Below are 24,980 nucleotides of genomic sequence, written 5' to 3'. Positions count from 1 at the left end.
TCGTTTGTGTATAATACTCAAACGTCGTTAGTGAATTTAAAAAAAAACAAAAATAAAATTATCACACATGCATATTTACCGGCAATTATGATAAATGTGTGTGTTTCGAAATACCCAAGCATGTTAGTAAACATAGTGAATCGTACTAAATTAATCACGCGTTCTTCCGGTAATTATGTATAATTAGACCTCGACATAACGAACTACCGTTTAACAAATTCTTTGATTTAATGAATTTTTCTGGTTTCTGTGACAATAAGACGCCCCCATATAACTTCTATCTGACGAATTGTACAATCAGACCTCAGTATAACGAACTTCTTTTTAGCAACTGTATCCTGATCAGTGTTCGTTAGTACCCATCTAAATGCATGATTCACTCATCGAAATTCAATTTTACTCATATAAATTTCGTCGAGGAGTGAAAATACTCCTTGAAATTTTAGGTAACTTTCCTATAATAGTTCTCACTGATTATTCACTGACTTATATAGAAGAAATAATTATTATTTCTCACTGATAGAAAAATAATCCTTTTTTCAAAAAATTAATCCTTAAAACTTGGGAGAGTAGTAAAATTACTAAAGTTATATTTTAGGATAGTACTTATCCCGATATCATGAATTCTCAATTAACGAATATAAATACAATAGAAATACCAAAAATATAATTATAAATAAAACACTTAAATTTCAAGTATTTATCAAATTTACCAGGTATGCTTGGGTTTTATGTATAATTGGCACAGGAAAATTAGTAATTTTTTTAGTATTCAACAAATTTATCAAAGCTACTTGGGTATTATGCATAAACGGTGGTAAAAATGATGTTTATGAAACTTGCGTAACACGACGATTAGAAATTATGTATAACAACCGGTTATATTATATATGCATAATAACTAATTTATCCCATCTACTATAACATTTATCTGTCTATATCAAGAGGAAAAATTCGAATTCATCAACAACATTCTTTCCCATACATTTTCATATATATAAATTTTACTAGCTTTCTAGTAAAATTATTTGTCGAAATGTTTAATATTATTTCCCTAATTCTCTCCCCTTTTCTTTGTTCCACTCATAATATTTATATATTTTCGACTATTTCGATATTTTTCAACTTCATACAAATTGAAAAATTCCTATTTAAATTCACATATTCCATGCTTAAATGTTTATAATTTGAAGCTAACAAATAATTTGAAGAAACTAATAATTTTGATTATATTAGCTTCAACTTACAAAATATTGAAGCATTCAATTTATGAATTTTAATGGAAATTTTCCAACTTGTATGAACTGGAAAAATATGCGTTCCTACGATGATTATATCAAGTACCGAGAACGAACAAACTTTTAGAATTTCGAGTGTTTATTCAAATCGATGATTACAAATAGTCGCACGTTTCTTCATGAAAAGTCTCAGGAATTCCGTCCAGGATCCCAATGATGTCTCCTTAACCGGTGTGGCGTCCTGAAACAGCTACAAGGCTTTTGGATCTGCAAGGATGAAAAATAGAATCGGCAGTATCACGCAGAAAAAGTATTTTGAAACTTAGCAGAGACGCGGAATAGAGAAAATTATATTATCAGGAAGTTTTACTAAGAGTTAAGCTTTACTTAAATATCTTTTACTTAAATATCGAAGCTTTTATCATATTCAATGACTTTAATTAGTGACTAAGCTTGAAGAATTTGAAAGACTTCAGCGTCTTTAGCATTATTTAGTATTATTAACGTCTTTAGTATTATTTAGTATTATTAACGTCTTTAGTATTATTTAGTATTATTAACGTCTTTAGTATTATTTAGTATTATTAACGTCTTTAGTATTATTTAGTATTATTAACGTCTTTAGTATTATTATGTATTATTAGGTCTTAGGTATTTTAGTATTTTTTAAGTTGGTAAACTTTATACAAACTAAATATTTTTATCCTAAAAGTTTGATTTAAAAATTCAGTTTACTTGTGTTGCGTTGAAAACATTAGCAGCATATTATTATTTTTAGTGTGATTATGGCATTAATGATTGTTTTGAAACGGTTTAAATCGTAATTTGAAATAGTTACTTTATATTACTGTTTTTGCGAGAAAAATTATTACTTTTATTTATCTCCGCTGAATCTTATTTGGTATACAGTTTTTGCTTTTTCTACACTTTGGCGTCCACATAGATGCTGTCAACGCATTTCAAAGGCAAAGCTTTCAGCAACGCTCACCTACTCGCTTGCCAGTGCAATAACGCTTCCAGAAATTTACGTGTGAGAAGCGTGTACACACGATAAGAGCCATATATACAACCTCTCTATACCCTGTTGGTAAACTTTTCTGCATCGCTCGCCTACTCGTTTACCAACAGGGTAGACGCCGTGCCTTACCTGCCAGTTGATACCTGCGCTACATTAATGGTAATGAATATTATATATAAATTGTTAGAAATTTAATTGTTACTATATGATTAATTATTCGAAAAAAAAATTTTTTTAGTTAATTTATATGAATGTTTCCCAAAGTGGACAATATCAATCAACCTCTGAGGGGCGATGGAAAGGTTCAGGGGTGGAAAGAGCTTTGGGTTTAATATAGGATCCTATGGTTTGGCTTGAGTTTTGGGGGCGATGAGAAGGAACATTTTTTGAAGAAGGGGGCGATAGGACAAAATGTTTGTTTGGGGAACTGATTTATACCCTTAAATTCTAGGTTAGATTGGATTCCATATGAATACCCTTTAATTTTTCGACTTGAAAAATTACTATTTATTTTTGAAAAATAAAGAATATTTTTCTGAATCGAGCTATACGTTTCCTCTTTGGGTCATTTGTGTGTTTTTAATTAACTTTTTTATTCAATGTTTTTTGTGTATTCTTAAAATTAAAAATAACTTTATTGTATTTTAATTTACGTCTATGAAGTGTGTAGGTGATATAAGCAGTAATTATAATTGATATTCATGAGGAAGAATAAAATATTTATTTCCTACAATAATCAAACTTTTATTTTATACAAAGATTGATTTAATTTTTTCTCTCTGGTTTTATAGAATAATTTTTTAGTTTTTAAAAAATTAAGCTCAATTTATAAAGCTGTTCGTGATGTGTTTTTATAAATTAAAAAAAAAAATGTTATAGTGTAATTTAATTATGTACAGTTCAATATTACTTTTATTTCTGAAAATTAATTAATAATGCTTTTATAGTAAGTTTTTAATCTTCCATCTAATTTTCTGCACTTTAGCATCCACGTAGATGTTGTTGACGCATTTCAAAGGCAAATTTTTCAGCACGCTCACCTACTCGTTTGCCAGTATAATGGCACCGCAAGTCATCTACGTGTGAGAGGAATGTATATATAGCTAACACGCAAAAATACAGCCTCTTCATACCCTCTTGGTAAAGCTTTCTGCAACGCTCACTTACTCGCTTTACCAACGGAGTAGAAGCCGTGCCTCATATGGGTCTTAAACTCAACTATTGCCGTCCTAAATTTAGATTTACCTAATTATCTTAGTTTTTGCGGTCCTTCCGAATTACGATTCTTTTATTTTAAAAATTAATATCGATTCTATTAACTGCTGTACCTGAAATTAAATTGTTCTACGTTTAATTGATTATTATTCGACAGAAAGATTTTGTAGTGATTTATTTTAGGTAAGCATCGAGCCACAATCGATTTGTCGTATCGAATACCTTTGGATTTATAAATTTGGGAATAGTCTGTGCATTAGTATTTTAGGTTTGTTAAATGGCGGTAGGTATATTAAGTAAGTATAGTTTTTTTAATTATTATTTGTTTCCTGAAAATTAATTAATATTAATTATATAGTTCGTTTATAGAGCCATGCCTCACATTTTCTGCTCTTTAGGGTCCACACAGATACTAGTGACGTATTTCAAAGGCAAAGGTTTCAGCAACGCTCACCTACTTGTTTGCCAATGAAATAACGCTTCCAGAAGTCTGCGTGAGAGGCTGTATACAAGGCCAAGACCTATATAGAACCTCAACATACCCTTTTGGTAAAGTTTTCGGCAACGCTCGCTTACTCATTTACCAACAGGGTAGACGCCGTGCCCTACATGGCAATCCTAAACCCTTAAATCGTAAAACCTAAATCATTTTTATCCCTGTAGACTTCTTATCGCATTTCAAGTTACGTATTTTAGATTATATTAAGTGTAAAAAAACGCATGCCGTATTATATTTGGGCTTTTGTGATTTTTTTCTCCTGATAGGATCTTCTAACGGGGCCTCTCTAATATATATTTATTTGATCAGAATTTTGTTTTATCTTTCTACCTAATATTTTCACATTTAAACTCTCATTTAGTTGATTCAAACATAAAACTTATATTTGGTGTATTGTTTGAATCATATCCCTGCACTTTGGTGTCCGCACAGACGCTGTCGACGCATTTCAAAGGCAAATTTTTCGGCACGCTCACCTAATCGTTTGCCTGTGTAATGGCACCGCAAGTCATCTACGTGCGAGAGGAATGTATATAGCTGACACGCAAAAATACAGCCTCTTCATACCCTCTTGGTAAAAGCTTTCTGCAACGCTCACTTACTCGCTTTACCAACGGAGTAGACGCCGTGCCTTACATGGTAACCCTATAACATAAATCATTTAATCTGTTTTATCATTTTATCTGTTTTATCATTTTATCTGTTTTATCATTTTATCTGTTTTATCATTTTATCTGTTTTATCCTTTTATCTGTTTTATCATTTTAATCTGTTGACTCCCTATCTTATGTCGAACTAGGTATTTTAGGGTGCATTAAGTGTAGAAATCTAAGTTACAATTACCTGATGTGAACTTTTAGATTGATTTTCGTCTTAGAGCGTGTCAACAGGGCCTCTCAAATTAATAATCTTATTTGTTACTTCTTATATATGTTTCTTCTAATTTACGGTTTATGAGTATTTTGTTAAACCAATTCTATCTCTTAGATTAAGTTATTGATTTTAAGTTCATATTAATTATCAGGTTTTGTATGAAATTGTTCCTCTTCATAAAATTTCTTAGTTATTAGTAATCTCTCGAAAATGAAAATTTATAATTTTAACTATTACTTATTTGTAACTCCGATCGCTCCCCTTCCCGTACCAATTCATTGCTTCCCAAAGGGCGACGTTGCTCACTTTAGGAAACACTGGTTTACGCGTATCAAATATTTTGAGTATCTTATATTAAATTATAGATAGTGATAAAGCTACATGGATTGAGCTCACCCCCTTTCTTTAACGATCCCAGCAAGATGGAGTCTCTTCTTTGATGTCCTCCCTCAGCAAGATGGAGTCTCTTCTTTGATGTCCTCCCTCAGCAAGATGGAGTCCCTTCTTCGATGTCCTCCCTCAGCAAGATGGAGTCCCTTCTTCGATGTCCTCCCTCAGCAAGGATGTTATACTTCGAGACGATTATCTTCTTCAAGACAGCATCTATTGCAATATGGTATATCGAATTATCATCTATTAAATGCATTTTGATGATTCACTGTGATATAGGACCCCAGTTGCCCATCCCTAATATTTTCAGAGCCAAAAAATAATAAAGATTAACATTTGTTTTTATGTACATGCACCGTATCTGTTCGCATTAGTCAGCATGCCGGGACACAGCGAGGGAAACCAGCATTCCAGGAGAGCTAGTCACAGATTCTGGAAAAATTCTCAAACAATTTTACTCTAAAAATTCACTAGCCGAAAGCTTACTGCGAACGTCGTTTTTCCCAGCATGCCGGGAACAGACCAGACCCCGAATATTCAGAAACCAGGTGTCCCTCGAGTTTCATGGCATGGCGACTGATGCTAGTGAATACGGTAACACAGCTTGGCTCTCTAAATTTATCAATTACATAAGCTGTGGTAGGAAAAATTAACCAATAAAATATTTAAATTTCCCCAAAGATATTTGATTCAAAATCCGTATTTCATTGTTCTGCTCTATAATGTATCCTATATTCAAATAAAGAATATAAACATCTCTAAACTTTTTGACTTCCTTATTGGTTTAACCAATAAAATATTTGACTGATCATTAATTCACAATAGAACCTCGTTATAACGGAGTAATATGGGCTAAACGTCGTTCGTTGTAATGAAAAAATCCGGTTCATAACAAATAATTCTTATAAGAGGTGTAATGCTACATTATTGAAAGTACAGCAGTTAGCTATAAAATGGGTTTACTATACATCAAATGAAAAACAGCCTTCAACATAGGTTGAATTTAAAAAGAACGTGTACGTTGTTGTACGTACTGCATTTATCTCTTAATTAATTTTTCATTAATTTTTCTGGCTGGCGAGAGTGGTATGAGTCACGCAGCGCATACAAAGTTTACGCAAAACAAAACAGCGATCGATGTTTAATCGCTCACTTGGAAATTCCTCTTAAACGAGTTGATACTTTTTTAAATACTTAAAATCAGTTTTAAACTCGTCAGATAAAAATTTAGAAATTTTTTACAACTGTTTTAGCTGACCGTTATTAGCGAAGTCCGTTATAGTGAGGTTCTACCGTAGATTGAATTGATAGCAGCCGTCTGAGAAATAAAATATAACCTTTTTTTTTCAGAATCCGAAATCCTAATAAATGCTCTCGAAGCAAATGTATGTGAAATTACAATTAAAAGAAGTCGAATGAAAATCTTTGTTGAAGTGAACAGTACGAACTATTTCTTAACCTCTGATATTGGGAACATTTTCTGAAAAGCTTTATCAGCTGAAGTATTACTGAGCCAAATAATATAAGCTAAACCATATTATTGGTGTTGCTGTTCATTCGAAACAATATTGCTCAGAGCAAAGATTTCCAACGCTCTTACGTAACCCCTGATGATTAAGAAGCTGTTCCATGGAACCCTTTATGGTAACAAGTCTGTCCTACAGAACCAAAACAAGTTATTTTGAAGATTCTCTGATATACGGGGCTTCCTCCTAGTAAGTTCAGACAACAGCATGGGTCATTTGATCATCGATTTTTTTTTTGCTCACCTCGGCCATTTTCTGTACACGGTCGGGACCTACAATTTATTGTCGATTCTGAACAGCAACGTCTGACATTTTCTTTTTTTAATACTCACCGAGGGGTTGGTAAGTTAACCCCCCTCGGTGAAACACTCCAAGTAAAATGATATTTTGAACGATTCTCTGTGTTTCTCCAAAGCCCTTCCGAGATCAACATGGGACCCCGGATAAAAAAAAGTTTTAATTAAGGGTTCCGTGACGTTTGGAAACGCGCATAGGAACATCAGGGTTCCGCATCAAGACACGAGCTAAATATTTTCTAGAAAACAAGCTTTCACACATTTATTTAGGCACATTATGCTTATGGTCAAAGACAACTTTGGCAGCTTCAACGCTAAAGGTTTGACTTACTTGGCGTTACAACATATTTCGATTAATTTAGGGCATATTTGTGAAGTTTTACGAGGAATCCCTACATCCGTCTTCTATCGAGAATTTAGCTGTAACAACGGTGCTCACTAAAGCACCTAAGGATACTCGATTCTGATTTGGTGCTGCAAACTATTGATTGAGCATCCCATTTTAGCCATCAACGATTGAGCATCTTATTCAATTTGCATAATTAACATTTTGCTTATTTTATAACTGAGGATATGTCCAAGTTGCGTATGGGTTCCATTCTGATAACAATAGGCACAAACCACCGCTTGATATTTGAAAAAGTTTGAAGACTTCTTTCCTAGTCACTTGATGGTTACCACTGCACTAGATTCGTACAAAAGCATGTGCTTCAACTACAAATTACCCCCTACTAATAAGATATATATTTTTAACAAACTTCCATTTTTTTTCTCGCATCTTCCCTGAATCAAGGTAACTTTCACAGACCAACCCCCCCTCTCCTGGGCCATTCCACATTTCCCTCTTTGGGAATTACTAGATATTGCCCACTTTGGGAAACACTTGCAATCCTACCAAAAGTCTTTCCCCATACATAAACAACCGCTCTTATCCATAAGAAGGAGCAAAACATAGGAATTTTAACTATAAAATAAAACATATTAATTGATAACTAAAACGATGTTATGATATGTCTCCTTACTTACCCGAATGGGGAACCTCAGACACGACTTGTCGGTTGAACCTCTTCAGCAGGTTCCCGGACCTGCCATTCATCTACCAACTGAAAAAGAAAATAAATGTATTAGGTTTCACACACATTATATTTGAAGACAATGAAATAGTTACATTTGAGAATAAAATAATTATCAATACCTACATTTAGCGGGATTACCTAATTGATAAAACGAAGGAGGTCTCGAGAAATTCTCCCTCACCGGACGGACGACAATCCAAAACTGAAGAAAAATTGACTGTTGCGCTTTCAAATATTTTTTTACAAGAATGCATTCAGTTTGAACAATCACAGTAACAGTCCAAAGCAAAATATTGTTTGACATGGACATTGTTTTCTATATTTCTCTCTCTATCCGTAAGTTAAATACATTTGACCTAATTAATGCATTTCTTCGGTAATATAAATGTATCTACATAGCGTAATTGAAAATATACGGGACATATGATTCAGTTTACTACATCAAAAACCTTCGACCTGTTGCTTGCGCGCACGTAGGTGCTCACTGAAATACCCAAGAGCATCACATACTCATGTTCATTTCAGTCATCACAAAATATTCATGTTTGACTTCTTAAAAAATCCAAGAACTGGTATAATGTGGATTTGTGTGAAAGCATATTTGAGAGCAGCTTTATCGGTGCTTATCTACGATAGACATTAGCGGTGCTCATTTGACTCCGATAATATAGAAAATTATGACCTATTACCCTATCATTATGAATTTAAACTCCTAGAGGAGTGATCGTTGGAGTACACCATTGGTCTTCAAAATACGTTATTCGACGCTTTGTATGTCAAATGTATAGATGTTATTGCCAAAGGCCGAAGTGCGGTCAATTTACGACGGGGCCCGGCCACTTCGCGAATTGGGCAAGAGTTTTGGCCATAGTCCGAATTGCAGAAATGATTCGGTCTCTGGCCGGTCATTTCGCGAAGTGGCCGGAGATCCCTGGCCAAAACTCGATGTGCTAATTCGGCAAGAGTTTTGGCCACATTCCGAATTGCAGAGATGATTCGGATAGTTTAAAAAAAAATTGATTGCAGACGGCAGCACTACACATAACAAGCGTTACACAGAAACAAACTTCACGGAAGGTTCACCATACATACACGCACATTCCAATTTGTACCGATTCGTCAGAAGTTCCGCAGAGGTGCATGTCTGGTTTAGTAGTAGAGTCAGATACCCGTGGTCTTCCAGATACAGTCGAAGCCGCTTATGTCGGCAAAAACAGCGAAACTATTCGTTGTACGTGAACTTTGTTATATCCGTAATGACTTGAAAAATGATGCGTTCAAGTAAAATAGAACATTTTACATGCACGATACGCTTTTTTCCATTGATCTGAGCATTTTTAAAATGAATAGATTAAAATAATATATTTCAGTAAAGATTAAAAATAATTAAAATCCTCACGTAATTGAATGAATCAACAGGATACAATGTGTTGATCATTGCTTTTACCTTTCCCTGATATTTTTGTGGACTTGGCAAAAACTTGCCAAATAAGCAAGAGAAATGTCTTTTCTTTTTAGCAAGGGCACGAACACTGTTAAAGTTTTTTTCGTCTCATTTTTTCGAACCATTACGAAGGAATAATGAACTTCAAGTAATTACGAATTTTTTTCTTTTTGATACCTAAGTTCCTTTTTCTATTTTTGGCTTTCAACCAACTGTATAGCTGCAATTTTTTGAAGCAAAGAGTAGCGTTTTGCACTTAGACATTCTCAAAACTAATTTTCGAACAATGAAACCATCAGAACCGACGTCCGAATCTAGCTCGAGAATGGCAAATGCGCACTAAAGGTGGTTTTTGGAGGTTAGATTATCTTGGGAATAAATAACCTCAGTCCTTTCTTCTTAATGAGGTTTTCTGCAAACAAAATAAGATTTAACTGAGAAAAGTAGAAGAAAACGAAGGAAAATAGGATTTTACAATGCCCAAATCAGCTCCACTAGAATGTTTTCTAAGAAAGGAAGGAGGCGTTATCAGTCACAGAAAAGTAAATTTAGAGAAAAGAATATTTAGATAAGATTACAAATAAATTCGTTACAATTTTCTATTCTTGAAAATCGGTCGAAAATTCGTTATAAACGTACTTTGCTGAAATCGGAGTGAATTATAAGTGGAGATGGGATTATATGCAAATGCATATGTGCGTATTCAAACACCAAACATGGCTCCCGCTCTGTCCCTTGTGGGATATAAGCAGGTCACCTTATGGCTGGGCCATGTTGGAAAAAGGAAAGCCCCAACAGCCACCATGACCACCGGTCGAACGCCGGCCAGCATCGCATCAACGAATTTCCGACCCACGCATATGAATTTTCATATTTTTGCCTCTTTCAGCATTAATGTATATAAATGCATAAAAATCAAAGAATTTTCAGGATAAGTGCATATTTTTGACGGTTTATTTTTAAGCGCATTAAATTTTTTTTATAATTCTTTGAATAAATATTGCTCGCAATATTTTCATAACATCGGTTTTTTCCCCCGCAGGTGAAATTTAGTGAATTAATACATATTTATAAAGTATTTTACGAATATTAATCGTTTCATCGTAAGGCTATTTCTACAGATATGTCAAAGTGTTAAATGTTTTTTAGAAATATTGTCGAAATTATTTTGTTACTTGTATTTTCGTTATTGAGCAACTACAACAAACTGAAAACTAAAAAATGCCTGAATAAAAAATAAGTAGACGTTATTTGCATATGCGGTATATACACATGAGGAGGTATTTTTTAGTAAATGAATACATTATATGTATATATATTTGCACTAAGAAATAGAAAAGATGCGTTTTTGAAACACATCTGCATTTTTTTTGGATGCATATTTTCTCTTTTTTTGCACATATTTCGGAATTTTTGACTTTTAAAGATTTCTAGTGCATATTCTGGGGTGTTTAATGCATATTTTGGATTCCCAGTGCACATTTTGGTATTTTAAGTGAACATTTTGCATTTTAAGTGAACATTTTGCATTTTAAGTGAACATTTTGAATTTTAGGTGCTTATTTGCATATTTTTGTATTTTTTGGTGCATATTTGCATACTTTTGTATATTTTGGTGCATATTTGCATATTTTTGTATATTTTGGTGCATATTTGCATATTTTTGTATATTTTGGTGCATATTTGCATATTTTTGTATATTTTGGTGCATATTTGCATATTTTTGTATATTTTGGTGCATATTTGTATATTTTTAGAGCATATTTTGCCTCTTTTTTGTGCATATAATCCGGGCTCTAATTGTAAGCAATCGAAAAAACATAGATAACCAATGCGAAATTCACGGGACAAAGAAAAACTTCGTTATGTGTAAAAATTCTTAATATCCGTGTTCGCTATAAGCGCGTCCGACTGCATTATATTTTAACTCGTATTTGTGTACTTACTGTTAAGATCGTGGAAGACATTTTTTACGAAAAAAAAAAGTCGAAATTACCATTTTCATTATTCGTATACGTGGAATAATCAAGAGAAAACTCAGTTAGCGTACGTTCGAGTTTATTTATCAAGAAGAAAATTTTTTTGTAATGGCTCCGAATATCATCAAATCTGGCAAATCACGAGAAGATTATTTCACATCGAATGCACTTCAATTTACTTTTCCAATGACAAAATTTCCGAAATAAATTCCAAAACAGAATTTTGTTATTGAATTCGGCAAATCGTTGGGTTGATGAAGAGTTCAAGGTTCATTAAAGATTAATTAAACTGCCTGAAGTCAATAGATGCTTCGGGAGGCAGATGCGTTCTTGACTCGAACGACCCACCTACACGTAAGAAATAAGGGAGCGAAAAAAAGCCGTGGCCCGTTTTCTCACGGTCTTGCATCGGGAATCAATTCACTTAACGCGACTTTGTTTCACAGAGAAGTGCAGTCAATATATCTGTCACTAATCCCGGTAGAGGCAAATATTGACTGAAGTTCCGCGAAATAGCGTTCCTTCCGATATTGTTTCTTGAGTATTTGGGCAGTATCAGTAGAAGGAATAAAAAAGACGTACCTTAAGACATCAAATATGTGTCATTAAGGGTGTGTTACGACCGTGTTCGCGTATAGGGTATCCGGAAAGTACTTCTTTTATTCATTACTGAGAATAATTCTTCCATGGTCCCGGAGGTGAAGAATGTAATCGTGTTCCAGAATTCTAGAGCCAATGCCTATACAGTGGTACCTCTAAGAAAAGGTACCGTATTCCATATGAGATTAACCCATGGCTCGCAGGTGAAAGGTGGCCCTCGGAGTCATCTGCTGACCTTAACCACTCCCCGTACAAGATTTTGGTAAGAAATTTGGGTAATCTGTGTTTGACGAATCGGCGATAAATCTAGTAACCTTGTGCTAACCTAACCACGCGTTATAAATAGGAAGATGGGGAAAGAAAAAATACAAAAGCAAAAAGTATAATCGATAAGGTCTTCTTTTCACCTTCAACCTACGTGATCTCTTTCGTTCTTACATGTATAGTAGGAAGATACATTATATGTGTGGGAAAAATATCACTAACAGGATATAGAAAGAAAGAGCAATCTTCCTAGACATAGGATTACTGTAAAACTTAGCGATTTAGGTGCAGAGGGAGAATAGAAAACACGGAGAAGTATGAATTTATTCCGTTGGTGATTTTACATAATATTATCCGCGATCGTAAAGAAATTGAACATAATTTTGTAAAAATGAACTAAGCGGCTCATTTACAAATCGCTTAAGTGATATGCGACAGATTTACAGATCATGGCAGATAACAGATTACTGTTCTATGTCTTTTCTTTTCGGACTTTCTTTCTTTCAGGGATCTCCAGCCACTTCGTGAACTGGCTCGTCAAAGCCCGAAATTCGTACATTGACTAGGTGAATTTACGACGAAATTGACCAGTTCTCGAATTGGCCGATTTTTGGCTTTGGCCATAACATATACAATTCGAGGAACTTTTAATGTCAATATTTCATTGGATTTTTATCTAAGGATTATTTTTTATTGTATTATTATCTACAAAGGCTAATATTCGAAAGAATATATATTTACATAAATTTTCCTTTACATACCCAATAATCATGCGAGTATTTTTTCTAGCTTTTACTTTCTCTATTTTACATTGCTAAAACGATTCGAAAAGAATCGTTTTAGCAATGTAAAATCTCCTTACATATTATGTACTATATATTTATTTTTGAACACGAAAAAAAATTGTGAATTCAAATTTCTCTCTAGCTCTCAATATCTTTGCGTTTAGTTTTATATGATCGAAACATTTTTACTTAAAAACATTCAAATTTTTGGTTACCGACCGTATCAAGGAGATTTCTCAATGTACAAATATATGCATTGTATACGTATGTTTTTGTAATATTGTACGCACACAAAAATGAATCCAAAAGCCATCCGACGTTCTTTCCTATTGTATGTATGACGCGTATGTTATTGAAAATTTGTTTAAAGCAACAACGGGGAAATATCAAAGACCCATACATGTGTATATAACATGTTATAACCGCAAGATCAGCGCATGTCTGCTTTCTTTTTTATTTCACAAAAATGGAGCATGCATATTGGAAGAAAAAAATCGACATTTCTTATTTGTGCGGGTTTCATCTCGGATGCAATATCTGTATAGGTTGGCTGGAGATGTAATATATGTAAATGCATGTTTTGAAAATTCGATATTTTTCAATTTGGATATCATTCGATGTATCCTTGAAATCTTAAAATAGCTTGTGTGTTATTGTATTGACGGAGACTTCTTAATATAATACTGATAAGGATAGATAGATAGATAGAACCCGTCACAATCCCGGGCTGATGCAAAGCAACTTATTTCCGTTACCTCAAACGAGGCAGGGTTGTGTCGGAAAAGTTAGCAAAGATTAATAGTAGTGGCCTCCTTGCCCCGTGCTCGCAAGTATATAATCACTCGCGTCGTTCTCCCTCGTAAGTAACGTACAAGTCATTTGACTAAAAAGGGATATCTGAATGACCAGGGAGAAAAATTGCAAGTGCGCCCAGTGGCACATAAGGGCTGGAGACCACAGCTTGGGATTTCATAGGAGTGAGGGGAAGACTTGTGGGGCAAGTAAGAAGATGAAGTTGGCATGTTGAGGTGGAAGATTCGAAGGATCTAAATACACAATGCATACAAAACATATACAACGCCTCCACTGTGACGGGAAACGAGGAAACGAAGCCTGCGTCCACAGTGCGAAGAACCACATTTTGCAATCTTCCCTGTATACAGCATTTCGAGTCTTGAGTTCTTTTTACTTAGGTCAATTGTGCTCAACCTTCAAAAGAGGGAGGATGAATGAAAGTGCGGAGTGAGGAATTTGCTTAAAAACGTGTAGCGGGGCACTCGATTAAATGATCCGGAGCTGCGCCTCGGGTCTTTTAAGTGATTTGGAAATGTGCCGCAGGGTAATTTGTAACTGTACTGCGGGTATATTAATTGATATGTAAATGTACCGCGCGTCATTTAAGTCATCTGGAATTATACTGCGGGTCACTTAAATGCTCTGGAACTGTGCCAGGAGCCACTAAAGTGATCCGTAAAAATAACGTATTGCTTAATTACGCGACACGTAAATGTGCTTCGGGTCATTCGAATGATCTGTGGATTGTGCGGCAGGTCACTTAAGTACACTCATGTCCATAAATTGAGGATAATGCCAGCTCCGGCAAATAAAGGTACAGAAACAAAACAAACGTTACTTATTCATAAAGCCCATTTATTAAACAAAAGATAAATAACAAAAACGATGGTGTATGTATGATACCATTCATAAAAACTACGATTTTTGCTCCCTGGAGCAATTGTAAAAAATATCTCCTTTACAAAAATTTACTATTACATGGTTGGTATGATGGTTAATACATTGTATGTCTCCCATGCGATGAAATACAGTCCGTACAACACCTAGCCATGCTGAGTATCAAATTATCGATCTGATCTTGGGGAAGATCATTCCATTCAGCAAGCAATGCTCTCCGGAGTTCCGGTACACATGTAGGAGGTGGTTGACGGGCTGCAACTCGTCGGCCAAGCATGTCCCACACATGCTCTATCGGATTCAAGTCAGGTGAGAATTCTGGCCATTCCATACGGGTTATATTCTCAGATTCAAGGCATTCGTTTACGATGTTTGCTCGGTGAGGACGGGCGTTGTCGTCCATAAACACAAATTCTGCGCCCATGGCACACCTAAACAAACGTGCGTGTTGTTCCAGAACGATGTCCCGATAAATTTGGGTTTTCATGGTTCCGGTTTGAACATGCAGATCTGTTCTGGAACCCAGTATAATTCCACCCCAAACGAGCAATGCTGCACCACCGTAACGGTGTCGTTCAATGATGTTGTCTTGGTGGTAACGGGTACCTGGCGTTCTCCATATGAAAGTCCGACGTGAATCAGACTGCAAGCTAAACCTGCACTAGACGGAAAACATCACACAAGCTCACTGTGACGATGTCCACATTGCATGTTCTCTACTCCAGGCTAATCGCTGCCGACAGTGAGTTGCCGTCAGCGGAACACATCTGACAGGCCTGCGAGCATATAGATCAATATCTCCCAAACGTCTGTACACGGTTCGCCTTGAAACTGTGGTACCCGTGGCTGCAGATAGCTGACGAGACAGGTCGGATGCTGTGCTCCGTCTGCTTCTTTTGGCAGTTATTGCCAAATACCGGTCTTCATTCGGCGTTGTAACTCGGGGGCGACCTGTACTGTAACGTCTACTGACATTTCCTATATCTTGGAATCGTTGCCAAAGCCTAGAGATGACACTTTGGGCAATTCCAAGTTCCTCGGATACTTCCATCTGAGTACGCCCACATTCGAGGCGGCCGATAATTCTACCACGTAAAAAATCATCCACATGCGTCCTCCGTGTCATAACTATTCGCTTATGGCACTGAGCGCCTTACAGAACTCTTGTGAACAATCTCACTTCTTTGGCACCATTCCTTATATACCCCCCCCCCTCTTACTCTCTCGTCATTGTGACGTACTACCGGCATCATCTGGTGGCTTCCTGAAATTTGCATATCATTCTTGCAGATGTGTGTGATAATTCTACAGGTGAAATTTTTACTTTAGATTTCGATTTCCGTGTGATTCTGAATTATCCTTAATTTATGGACATGAGTGTAATTTGTTAAAATGCCACTTGGTACATTTTTACAAAATCATATTTGATGTCGCAGGCCCACATAAGATGATTCTGACGGCCACATTTGGCCAGCGGGGGCATAGATTGAGCAGGTATGACAGGTGTTTTCACACAGACGTATTACTTTCTTAACGGATATCATTGAAGATTCAATATCGGCTGTGTATAATACGAACATAGAAACTAAAACATAATTAAGGCATTCCAAAAAGATTCAAAACTTCCCAATATACAGTAAGTGTAGAAGAGAAATAGCTCAAAAAATTAGGCAATTTAATTATGTAGGCTACACCCCCCTATATAATACAGCAAGGAACTAATGAACGAAACAGACATTTAAACAGTGCAATTCCCTATCTATAATTACGAACAAATTTCGTAAGTCGAAAGTGAAAATATTCTTTCAAAATAACTAGAATTTGATAGAATTTTGAATAAACTTCATATTTTCTGTCTCTGGAATTTCATTATTTTATAATTTGCATATTATATAGCCAGATGTCGGTTTAATTTGTCGTTATCGTGGCAGGAAGTCATTGACCTTCATTTCCAGGGATACACACACACCCTTATTAATAGTAATATTATTTATTTATTTTTCAATCGGCAACATTGTCGTTAGAACATTTACTTAGAAAAAAATGCTGACACGGAAGCAAATATTTACGAGGCCTTTTGTGTCTTTTCCCTTCCTGAGGAAAGATTTATCTTAATTTTTCCCTTTGAAAAGACATTTCCCGCTGTCTTTAGAAAATACAAGAGACGAATTATAACGAAATGCTCAACAGCAAACTGAACTCAAATATTAAAGATGTTATTGACTTTAATTTTTTTTCATTAAGGTGTGGGGTTTCGTTTCATACCTTTCAACATGGTGGTTCACAAAGACCTCAAAACTATGCTTTAGTAGAAATACGCTTAAAAACATTATTTACGGGAGACACATGACGTTCATTCAAATGAAAATTTCTTATTACCGCATATTTCTCTTGCTAAAAATGCTTTATTGACATTTCAGTATCAATGTAATAATAATTTCGGGTGTCTTAGATTGAAAAAAAAAAAGTGTTTCAACAATCTTTTGGTGCCTTATTTAGACACGAAACATTGAAATTTCATTGACTCGATGTTTTTAAAATTCAAATTTTGGAAATTTATAATTATTGTTTTTTTGTATATCAGATATTTATAAATGAATCTCAAATACTTTGCTTCATTTGATGACTTTTCTTTGAATGAATATTATATTCAATTATAGAAATACATAGGCCACAACAGACAAAATGCCCAACGGGGTGGCTGAAAAACAGATGTCCATAAAAAATATGGATGTCAATTATACAGGATTGTCCTGTACGTTCTAATGAGGGATTTATCTCATCGACCGTCCGTCGTAGAGGTATGATTCCAATTTAAAAATTGCTCCAAAGGCATTCAAAAATTACCATATACCAGTTTTGAGACTGAAAATAATACAGTGCGTCACAAAATAAAAAAAATCTAAATTTTATTACGTTTCCCCCCGTTATATAATTTCCAGTTAGAAAGTTGTTGTTCTGTCTCTCCTGATGGCAAAAAAAATTCCATGTTTGTAAGTGCAATATTTACAGAGATATTCGAATTCGAAAAATGGGGGAAATTTGGGAAAGAAAGGTGTTAAATAGGGGGGAAAAACGCTTTACCACCCCCCCCCCAACGCCATTCCTTCCCAAATTGCGTTCGTTTTTTCAAATCAAAAAAATATCTCTGTGAATATTGCACTTAGAAACATGGAATTTTGTTTTTTGACATCAGGAGAAACAGGACAACAACTTTCTTACCGGAGGTTATATAACGGGGGAAACGCAATAAAATCTCGATTTTTTCTATTTCGGACGTCCAAAATTCTTTATAGGAGTGACCATATGGTTCTTATGGTCACTCCTATATATATATGGGCTCTTCACAGAGAAAAACACACAACATCCATTTTCTAAACATTTATTACGGACACAAAAAATACAAATCGATCACAGAGATAACAAAAAAACGTGGCCTTCCCCGCCAACTTCTTTCAGCAAAAAAGTCACTGTTGCCAAAAACTAATCACTTCATACAAGATTCATCGAAAGACTGGTTATTTGTGGAGATGAAGATTACAAGGAAGAAAATTCATCACTGCCCCCACGGGGACTCGAATCCCGGTCTCTCGCATGCCGGACGAGTGCTCTACCATCTAAGCTATGGAAGCAGATAGAACATTTCAACCTTGGAGCGTATATATATGTTGAAAGCCACCGTACATGGACGGCGTCAACAGCTATGGCTTATTCCGCTTAAAGTGTCACTGTACTTACTAAGTCACATTTTTGCTCTCCCAAGAGTGACTCATTAACGAGGTTTGACTGTATATATACCTTTAGTAAAACCTATGTTTTGTGGACATCGACAGGGTAAAATAATAATAATAATAATAATACTAATAATAATAATAATAATAATCAAGCGTAAAAGAGAGGTGACCATTAATTAACGGTTTGGGATGCATATTTCTCTTAAACGAGAGGGAATTTTTATGTGACCGTAAAAGAAAGGTTACCGTTAAGAGGGGTTTTCGCTGCACTTTCAAGTTTCTGGTCCGGGAGGGAGTGGCAGAAATACCGCATCTCTGGCCCGCGGATTTTCCCCCTTTCAAACGGAGCACAGGTCGGAGCACAACTCAGGTCTATCGGCATCTATGGGCAATTTACTACCTAGTGAGTTGGATTGGAAGTGTGCATACCTCAGTCTGAGAGCGTATCTAGTGTTGTGATTGATTTTTCAGTACTGCCATCTACATTTCAAAAGTGAAGTGTAATGCTTGAATTACATTTGTACCGTCTGTGAGTCTGTTACTCTCTGTGGCGAGACTTTTTAAAGGGGAGATCGGCTCGCATTCGCACCTCGAAGCTGAAAACCAACTTCAGCCAACCAACACTGTGGCGACGGTAGGGTTCAAACCCGGGACGTCGCGACGCAAGTCCGTCACTAGGACCACTCACCCAACACAGCGGCAAGTGCCCACGGACTGGGAAGGTTGTTTATCCCTGTACTAGGGCATTGTCATTGTTTTCGAGTATGAAAAGCCCTTAAAAAATTCAAATGACCCACATTCTTTCTCCCCCGAGATAATTAGTAATTGGGTTCGATTCAAATCTCATATTCATGTGTAATCTATTCATGTTGTAATCTCATATTCATGTGCAATCTCATATTCATGTGCAATCTCATATTCATGTTGTAATCTCATATTCATGTAATAATGTTGGTTCGTGTTATAAGAATCAGACCATACATAGAATTTCTAAAAAAGAGCAGCAAAGAATTGAAGAACTGGATTTTTAGTGAGGAAAATCCAAATACAGATGAGATATCGAACGTCACAAAAGACAATAATTAGAATTTTTCCATCTCCTATAATTTTTGTTTTCTAGATCTTTCCGACATCGATGACTTAATTATTTATAGGTGACGATATGAGCCAGTCTTGAGCTTTGAGGTGTTTGTTCACAGGCACCATTTAGTTGAAGGGCGATTCCTGCGTCAGGAAGTGATTCTGTAGGAGCGATGTCGCCAAACATTTCACTTTGTCATCGCCTTGATTCTTGTACTCCTCCAATTTGCTCACGACGCCTGCATGCTGTAAAGTACCCTTCATGGTATCGTGCCTTAACGAGGACTTGGTCATGATCTTCTCGAGGGTGTCTATCGCCGAGACTACGATCTCGGGGTTTTCGTGATCGATCAGCTTGCACAGATGTACCACCACCCCTTGCGTGGCAAGGTAGTAAATCTGTTCCACCATAGCGAAGGACGAATAGTTCGAAAGCGCCGTCACCGCCTCGATCAACGCTTCGTCGTCGTCTCGGCGCACCAACACTTGCAGTATATCTGATACCAACTCATTTTCGATGAACATCTCGACCTGTTTGCTGCTGGTGGCCAAGATATTGGAAGCCAGTCGTAACGCCAGCCTATGGACTTCTTTATCTTTGTGGCGCATCAACCACTTCATCTGACCCAAAATCCTATGGTCCAGGACCTTTTGCGTGATTTCGTCACTCACCGACGTCATGTTGATTAATACCTTGACGATGAACGTGCAGAACTTCTCGTGATGTATCATCCTCATGATCCTACGCAAGACACCTGTATTGACGATGTAGTACATGAGCGTTTCATAACTCGACCTAGTGATACACGTCAGACACGACATACCGATAAGCTGGACCTCGTCGTCATCATGATTCAAAAAATCGCGAATCCGCCTGACCATCGGTTCGAGCATCTCCAACGGCATCGGTGGCATCGGTTTGCACAAGTTTCGCATCAGTCGGCCGGCGTACACCAGCACGTTAACGGGCGTATTCAATCCTGTCAATCTGAACATCTCTGGGATCACACCCGCTTTGATGGCAACGTCTCTCAGCTCCGAGCTGTCTTCTATGATGTGGTACAATGTCCATATCGAGAACGTGCAGACGGCTTCATCCGGCGACTTCATGTTCTCCACGAGGAGAGGTACCGCCCCCGCAAAAGCAATGTCCGCAGCTTTATCGGGGAAGCTTATGGCTACGTCACCAAGCGTTAATATGCTTTTCTTCTGCAGAGCTTCGCCGTCCACACCCGTAGCGCACTGCACGAGCTGGCTGAGCAAGTTGATGTTTACGATGTCTTTGATTTCATCCGGTCTGTGTTTTAGATCATGTCTCAGTTCGTCAATAGCTGAAGCTATTTTACAGGTAGGTGAATCTTCGAATTCTTCCCCTGGAGCCATGGATCCATCAGCGGTGGATGTCTGCTCATCAGCGATGGACGTCTGATCATCTGCGACGGACGTCTGATCATCTGCGATGGATGTCTGATCATCTGCGATGGAACTCTGATCATCTGTGTCGGAGCTGAAGCCTTCACTCATCACCGTTGATAACCCTAACGGAATTTTCTCGCAGTTAACGCTGGAAGATTTTCTAAAATTACTGGAGCCGAAACAAACTGGTGCTATTCGAATAAATTTTATGTGCCATAACCAAAAACAAATAAAAAAGTCTCGTGAAATCGGGTTGGTGAACAAGATCGTTCCTCGCTGCGATGATGATGATGATGGTGGATAAAAATTTTTGAAGCTTAAACAAATAATTAACAAGTCATGAAGTGAATGAGTAATACATTAGTTATTACAGCAGAACAAGACCCAACAACTAGCCGATATACTCACGGCTGAATTATCCAAGTATGGAATTAAAGCACTATAAAGGCAGAAAAAAAATGTTTGAATGGCATAAATACTTGAAATAATTAAATAAATAAACCGCATGAGAGAGAGTTGGCCAACTGAATTATCCAAAGAAAACTTTCCTCCCAAAACAGAAGATTGTGGAGGAATTCTACATGTCCAAATGACCCCAAATTCGGACATCAGATGACGCGCTCATCGCTACCTTTTCTTTAATGTCTCCTTTGTTCACTGCGTTACTCTCTGGTCTCAGGTCTACCGAGAACAACACTGGGAGCTAGAACTCTTCAGCAACGTCTAGGGATTAATACGAGCCAACTGCTTCCCACTGTGGAAAATACGGTTTTATGCAAATACAAACACAAAGGCGAGAACGGGCAAATTGCCCAATCAGGTGGCTGAAAAAAAGATGCCCATAAAAGATATGGATGCCAAATATAACCAAAATACAGTAACTCAATATAAAAGCTCACTAAAAAAACAAACAAACTAATAATTCTGTGCTCAGATGGCAAAATGTTATATAAGTGACTTTTCCCAAAAAATTCAGTTGTGCGCTCGCATTCCGGAGTCTCGTTCCTTAAAATTTTGGAAGGTTTCAAAATTTAACCTTTCTCTTTTAGTTTATGAGGAAACAACGGAGGCAAATTGTAATAAGTCAAAAAGACACAGTATCCCATGTTGGAAAAATATAATTTACAATGTCGCCATCGTGAAATTTTAAAAAAAGTGACATATCAATTTGCCACCTGAGCACAGAATTAATGTCATATAATCTACTCCCCATAAAAAAAAACATTATGGTTGAAAAAAATAAACATTCTGATTCAAGAATGAATAGCTTCTCGATTTATCCCACTATGTTTATTGCACTTCATTCTGAACGTGACAACTGCGTAAGATTTCACGACCTCCGGGGAGGTAGGGTCTTTCTATTCCATTTTATTAACAAACCTATTAAAGAAAAACTTCCTGCGACACCATAATCTGGAATTATCCCGTATAGCTATAACCGATTCTTTCTTTTTTTCCAACCGAGAACAACTCCGGTCTATCGCCATGGCCAATTTAGTACCCATTCAGTTCTACGGGAAGTACTGCTTTTACGCAGTTCATGCCGAAAAACACGCGGATGAAAATGAGAGTATCGTTTAAATGTAATTATAATATCCATAGTCACTGTTTGCTGATCTCGTAGGGTATATGTTTCCACGGCATAGCAGATATCATTCTTGAATGCTTAAAATTAAGAAGTAAATTTTCGTACTAAATTCCTGACCATCTTACGGGCAAACCGCATTTTTGTATATTAATGAGCTGATTATACAGTAGAAATGACTAATTCGAATTTTAGATAATTGGAACTTTTACGGACTCTTCTTGAAAAATTTCTATCCAGTTTAATGTGATTTTTTTTATTGGACAGAACCGAACACGTATCAAAATACAAAAGAAAGGCAAATAACAAACAGGACTTTTCGTCCTTTCAGAAGATGTATATAATAATTTATAATAAAAATTTTCTATTTCTGTTAAAGCAACCTATCATAATATTCTATTTGCATATACAGTATACACCTTTCTTAATTCGAATCTTTTTTTGAAAAATCATGATTTTTGTATGAGCAAGTTTGGTTTGAAAATTTCTATAAGTCAAGCTTTGCTTTTCTCGACTAAGTTGTTAAACAACAAATCCATAAAGAACAAATAAATGTTATTCTTCAACAACAAACAATTAATTGTTTTTTTGTCTGTGTTGTTTTCCTTACTCTTTCTTTAATAATTTAAAAAAAAAATGTCCATTTTTAATATTGTTCAGCCGCTGTGGTGGTCGAGTGGTTATAGTGACGGACTCGCGATGCGAGGATCCGGGTTCGAACCCCACAGTGGTGGTCGGCTGAAGTTGGTTTTCTGTGGTTCCCAACTTCAAGGCGCAAATGCGAGCCGATCTCCCCGTTAAAAAGTCTCGCCACAGAGAGCAACAGTCCTACAACGATAAATCATTCAATCATAACACTTCACTCATAGTTAGAAAAACTGGTGGCAGATGGCAGCACTACACATAACAAGCATTACAGAGAAACAAAAAACTTCACGTCAGGTTTCACTACACGTACACGCACATTCCCGCATGTACCGATTCGTTGGGGGTTCTGCGGAGGGGGGTGTGCATGTGTGGTGTAGCAGTAGTAGGTAGGGCCTCCAAAAAAGGGCTCGGGGATCCATGATGTTCTTAAGTCAACCAGTGGCGTTGTATTTGTACCCTAAACTTTGTAGAGTGCATCGAGACTGCATGATACCGATGCCCACTTGATTCCAATTATGTTATTTTAACAACTGGATCATGAATGAATGAATGAACGAACGCCAAAACTTTGCCACTGGACTTATCCGGTTACCGAGATTTCTTCCAGCCCAGCTTCGTGGCAGAGTCTCGAACTAACCAGTGGATCAAGGATCATTCAAAATCTGAATCTTTCTATAGTCATTAAAAGAATTGAAATTTTCGGAAAGTACAAATTGCGATATAATAATGGAAATATATTCCCTTGATGATATATATATATATAAGAATGATAAGCAGAATTTGAGAAACAGTTTCGTAACGGATGATCATGAACTGCTTCCCGTAAATCAGGTTTTGAACATGGTCAAGAAACTCTGCTGTGATTCCAGAACAGTGGAATAATATAGCAGCTAAGGTAATTATAATAATTTATATTTGTAATTATAAATTATTAAAATTTGGGAAATATTTTCGTAGCCGATGATGAAATTTTAATAATTGATAATAATTGTTAACTTGCAATTTTTATTCATTTTATGGATCCAGTATAGATTAATTGAATAATTCGAAAAAAATTTTCCCATTGACTTTAGACATCGAATTGACCAAATTCAACTGTATCTCAATTTCCAAAGTGCGTTATGGACGTTTAGCTCATCCATATCCATAGCTGAATAGAGCTTCCAATGAAATATAGTTCCACTTTCTCCATCCAGAGGCGCATTTATGGCGTTACCGACTGTGGGCTGTATGAATTTTATCGCCTCTCTTCCATTCTTTAAATAGTTCAATTTTCTTGACTACTCTTTCCTCGCTACCCTGTGTTATAATTCCATTTGGCCTCTTCCCCCTTCTAGTGCCCACAGCAAGTACACTGTATCTCTAGAGTCACTCTTTTAGTCATTCACATGCTTGCACACTGTTCTGGTGGCATACTTGGACACTGTTCTGGCCGCATACTTGCACACTGTTCTGGTAGTTCACATACTTGCGCACGCTCTAGGTCACTAACGGACCTAGTTCCTTGCTCTGTAGGTCACTCGTTTGGTCATTCACGCGTTTGCAAACTCTCTAGGACACTCTTTTGCTCATTCACGCGTTTGCAAACTCTCTAGGACACTCTTTTGCTCACTCACTGACCT

At 36.5% G+C, this 24,980-nt stretch overlaps 1 protein-coding gene across 1 annotated transcript; it reads right to left on the bottom strand.

The window, feature by feature from the left end:
- Positions 1 to 19,835: 19,835 nt before the first annotated feature.
- Positions 19,836 to 21,233, bottom strand: LOC149077046 (uncharacterized). Its single transcript, XM_089242328.1, has one exon. The coding sequence runs from the start codon at positions 21,231 to 21,233 to the stop codon at positions 19,836 to 19,838; it is 1,398 nt and encodes a 465-aa protein (XP_089098454.1).
- Between the last annotated feature and the right edge of the window lie 3,747 nt (positions 21,234 to 24,980).

The sequence above is a fragment of the Pholcus phalangioides genome, unplaced genomic scaffold, assembly GCF_987345545.1.
Source record: "Pholcus phalangioides strain wild (caught in Gottingen) unplaced genomic scaffold, Ppha-v1.0 ptg000015l_1, whole genome shotgun sequence".
Classification (NCBI taxonomy): domain Eukaryota; kingdom Metazoa; phylum Arthropoda; class Arachnida; order Araneae; family Pholcidae; genus Pholcus; species Pholcus phalangioides.
This window is presented reverse-complemented; position numbering and strand designations above follow the sequence as displayed.

Coding starts and splice junctions, on each gene's coding strand:
- LOC149077046 (XM_089242328.1), bottom strand. CDS start 21,233: ATGAGTGAAGGCTTCAGCTCCGACACAGATGATCAGAGTTCCATCGCA.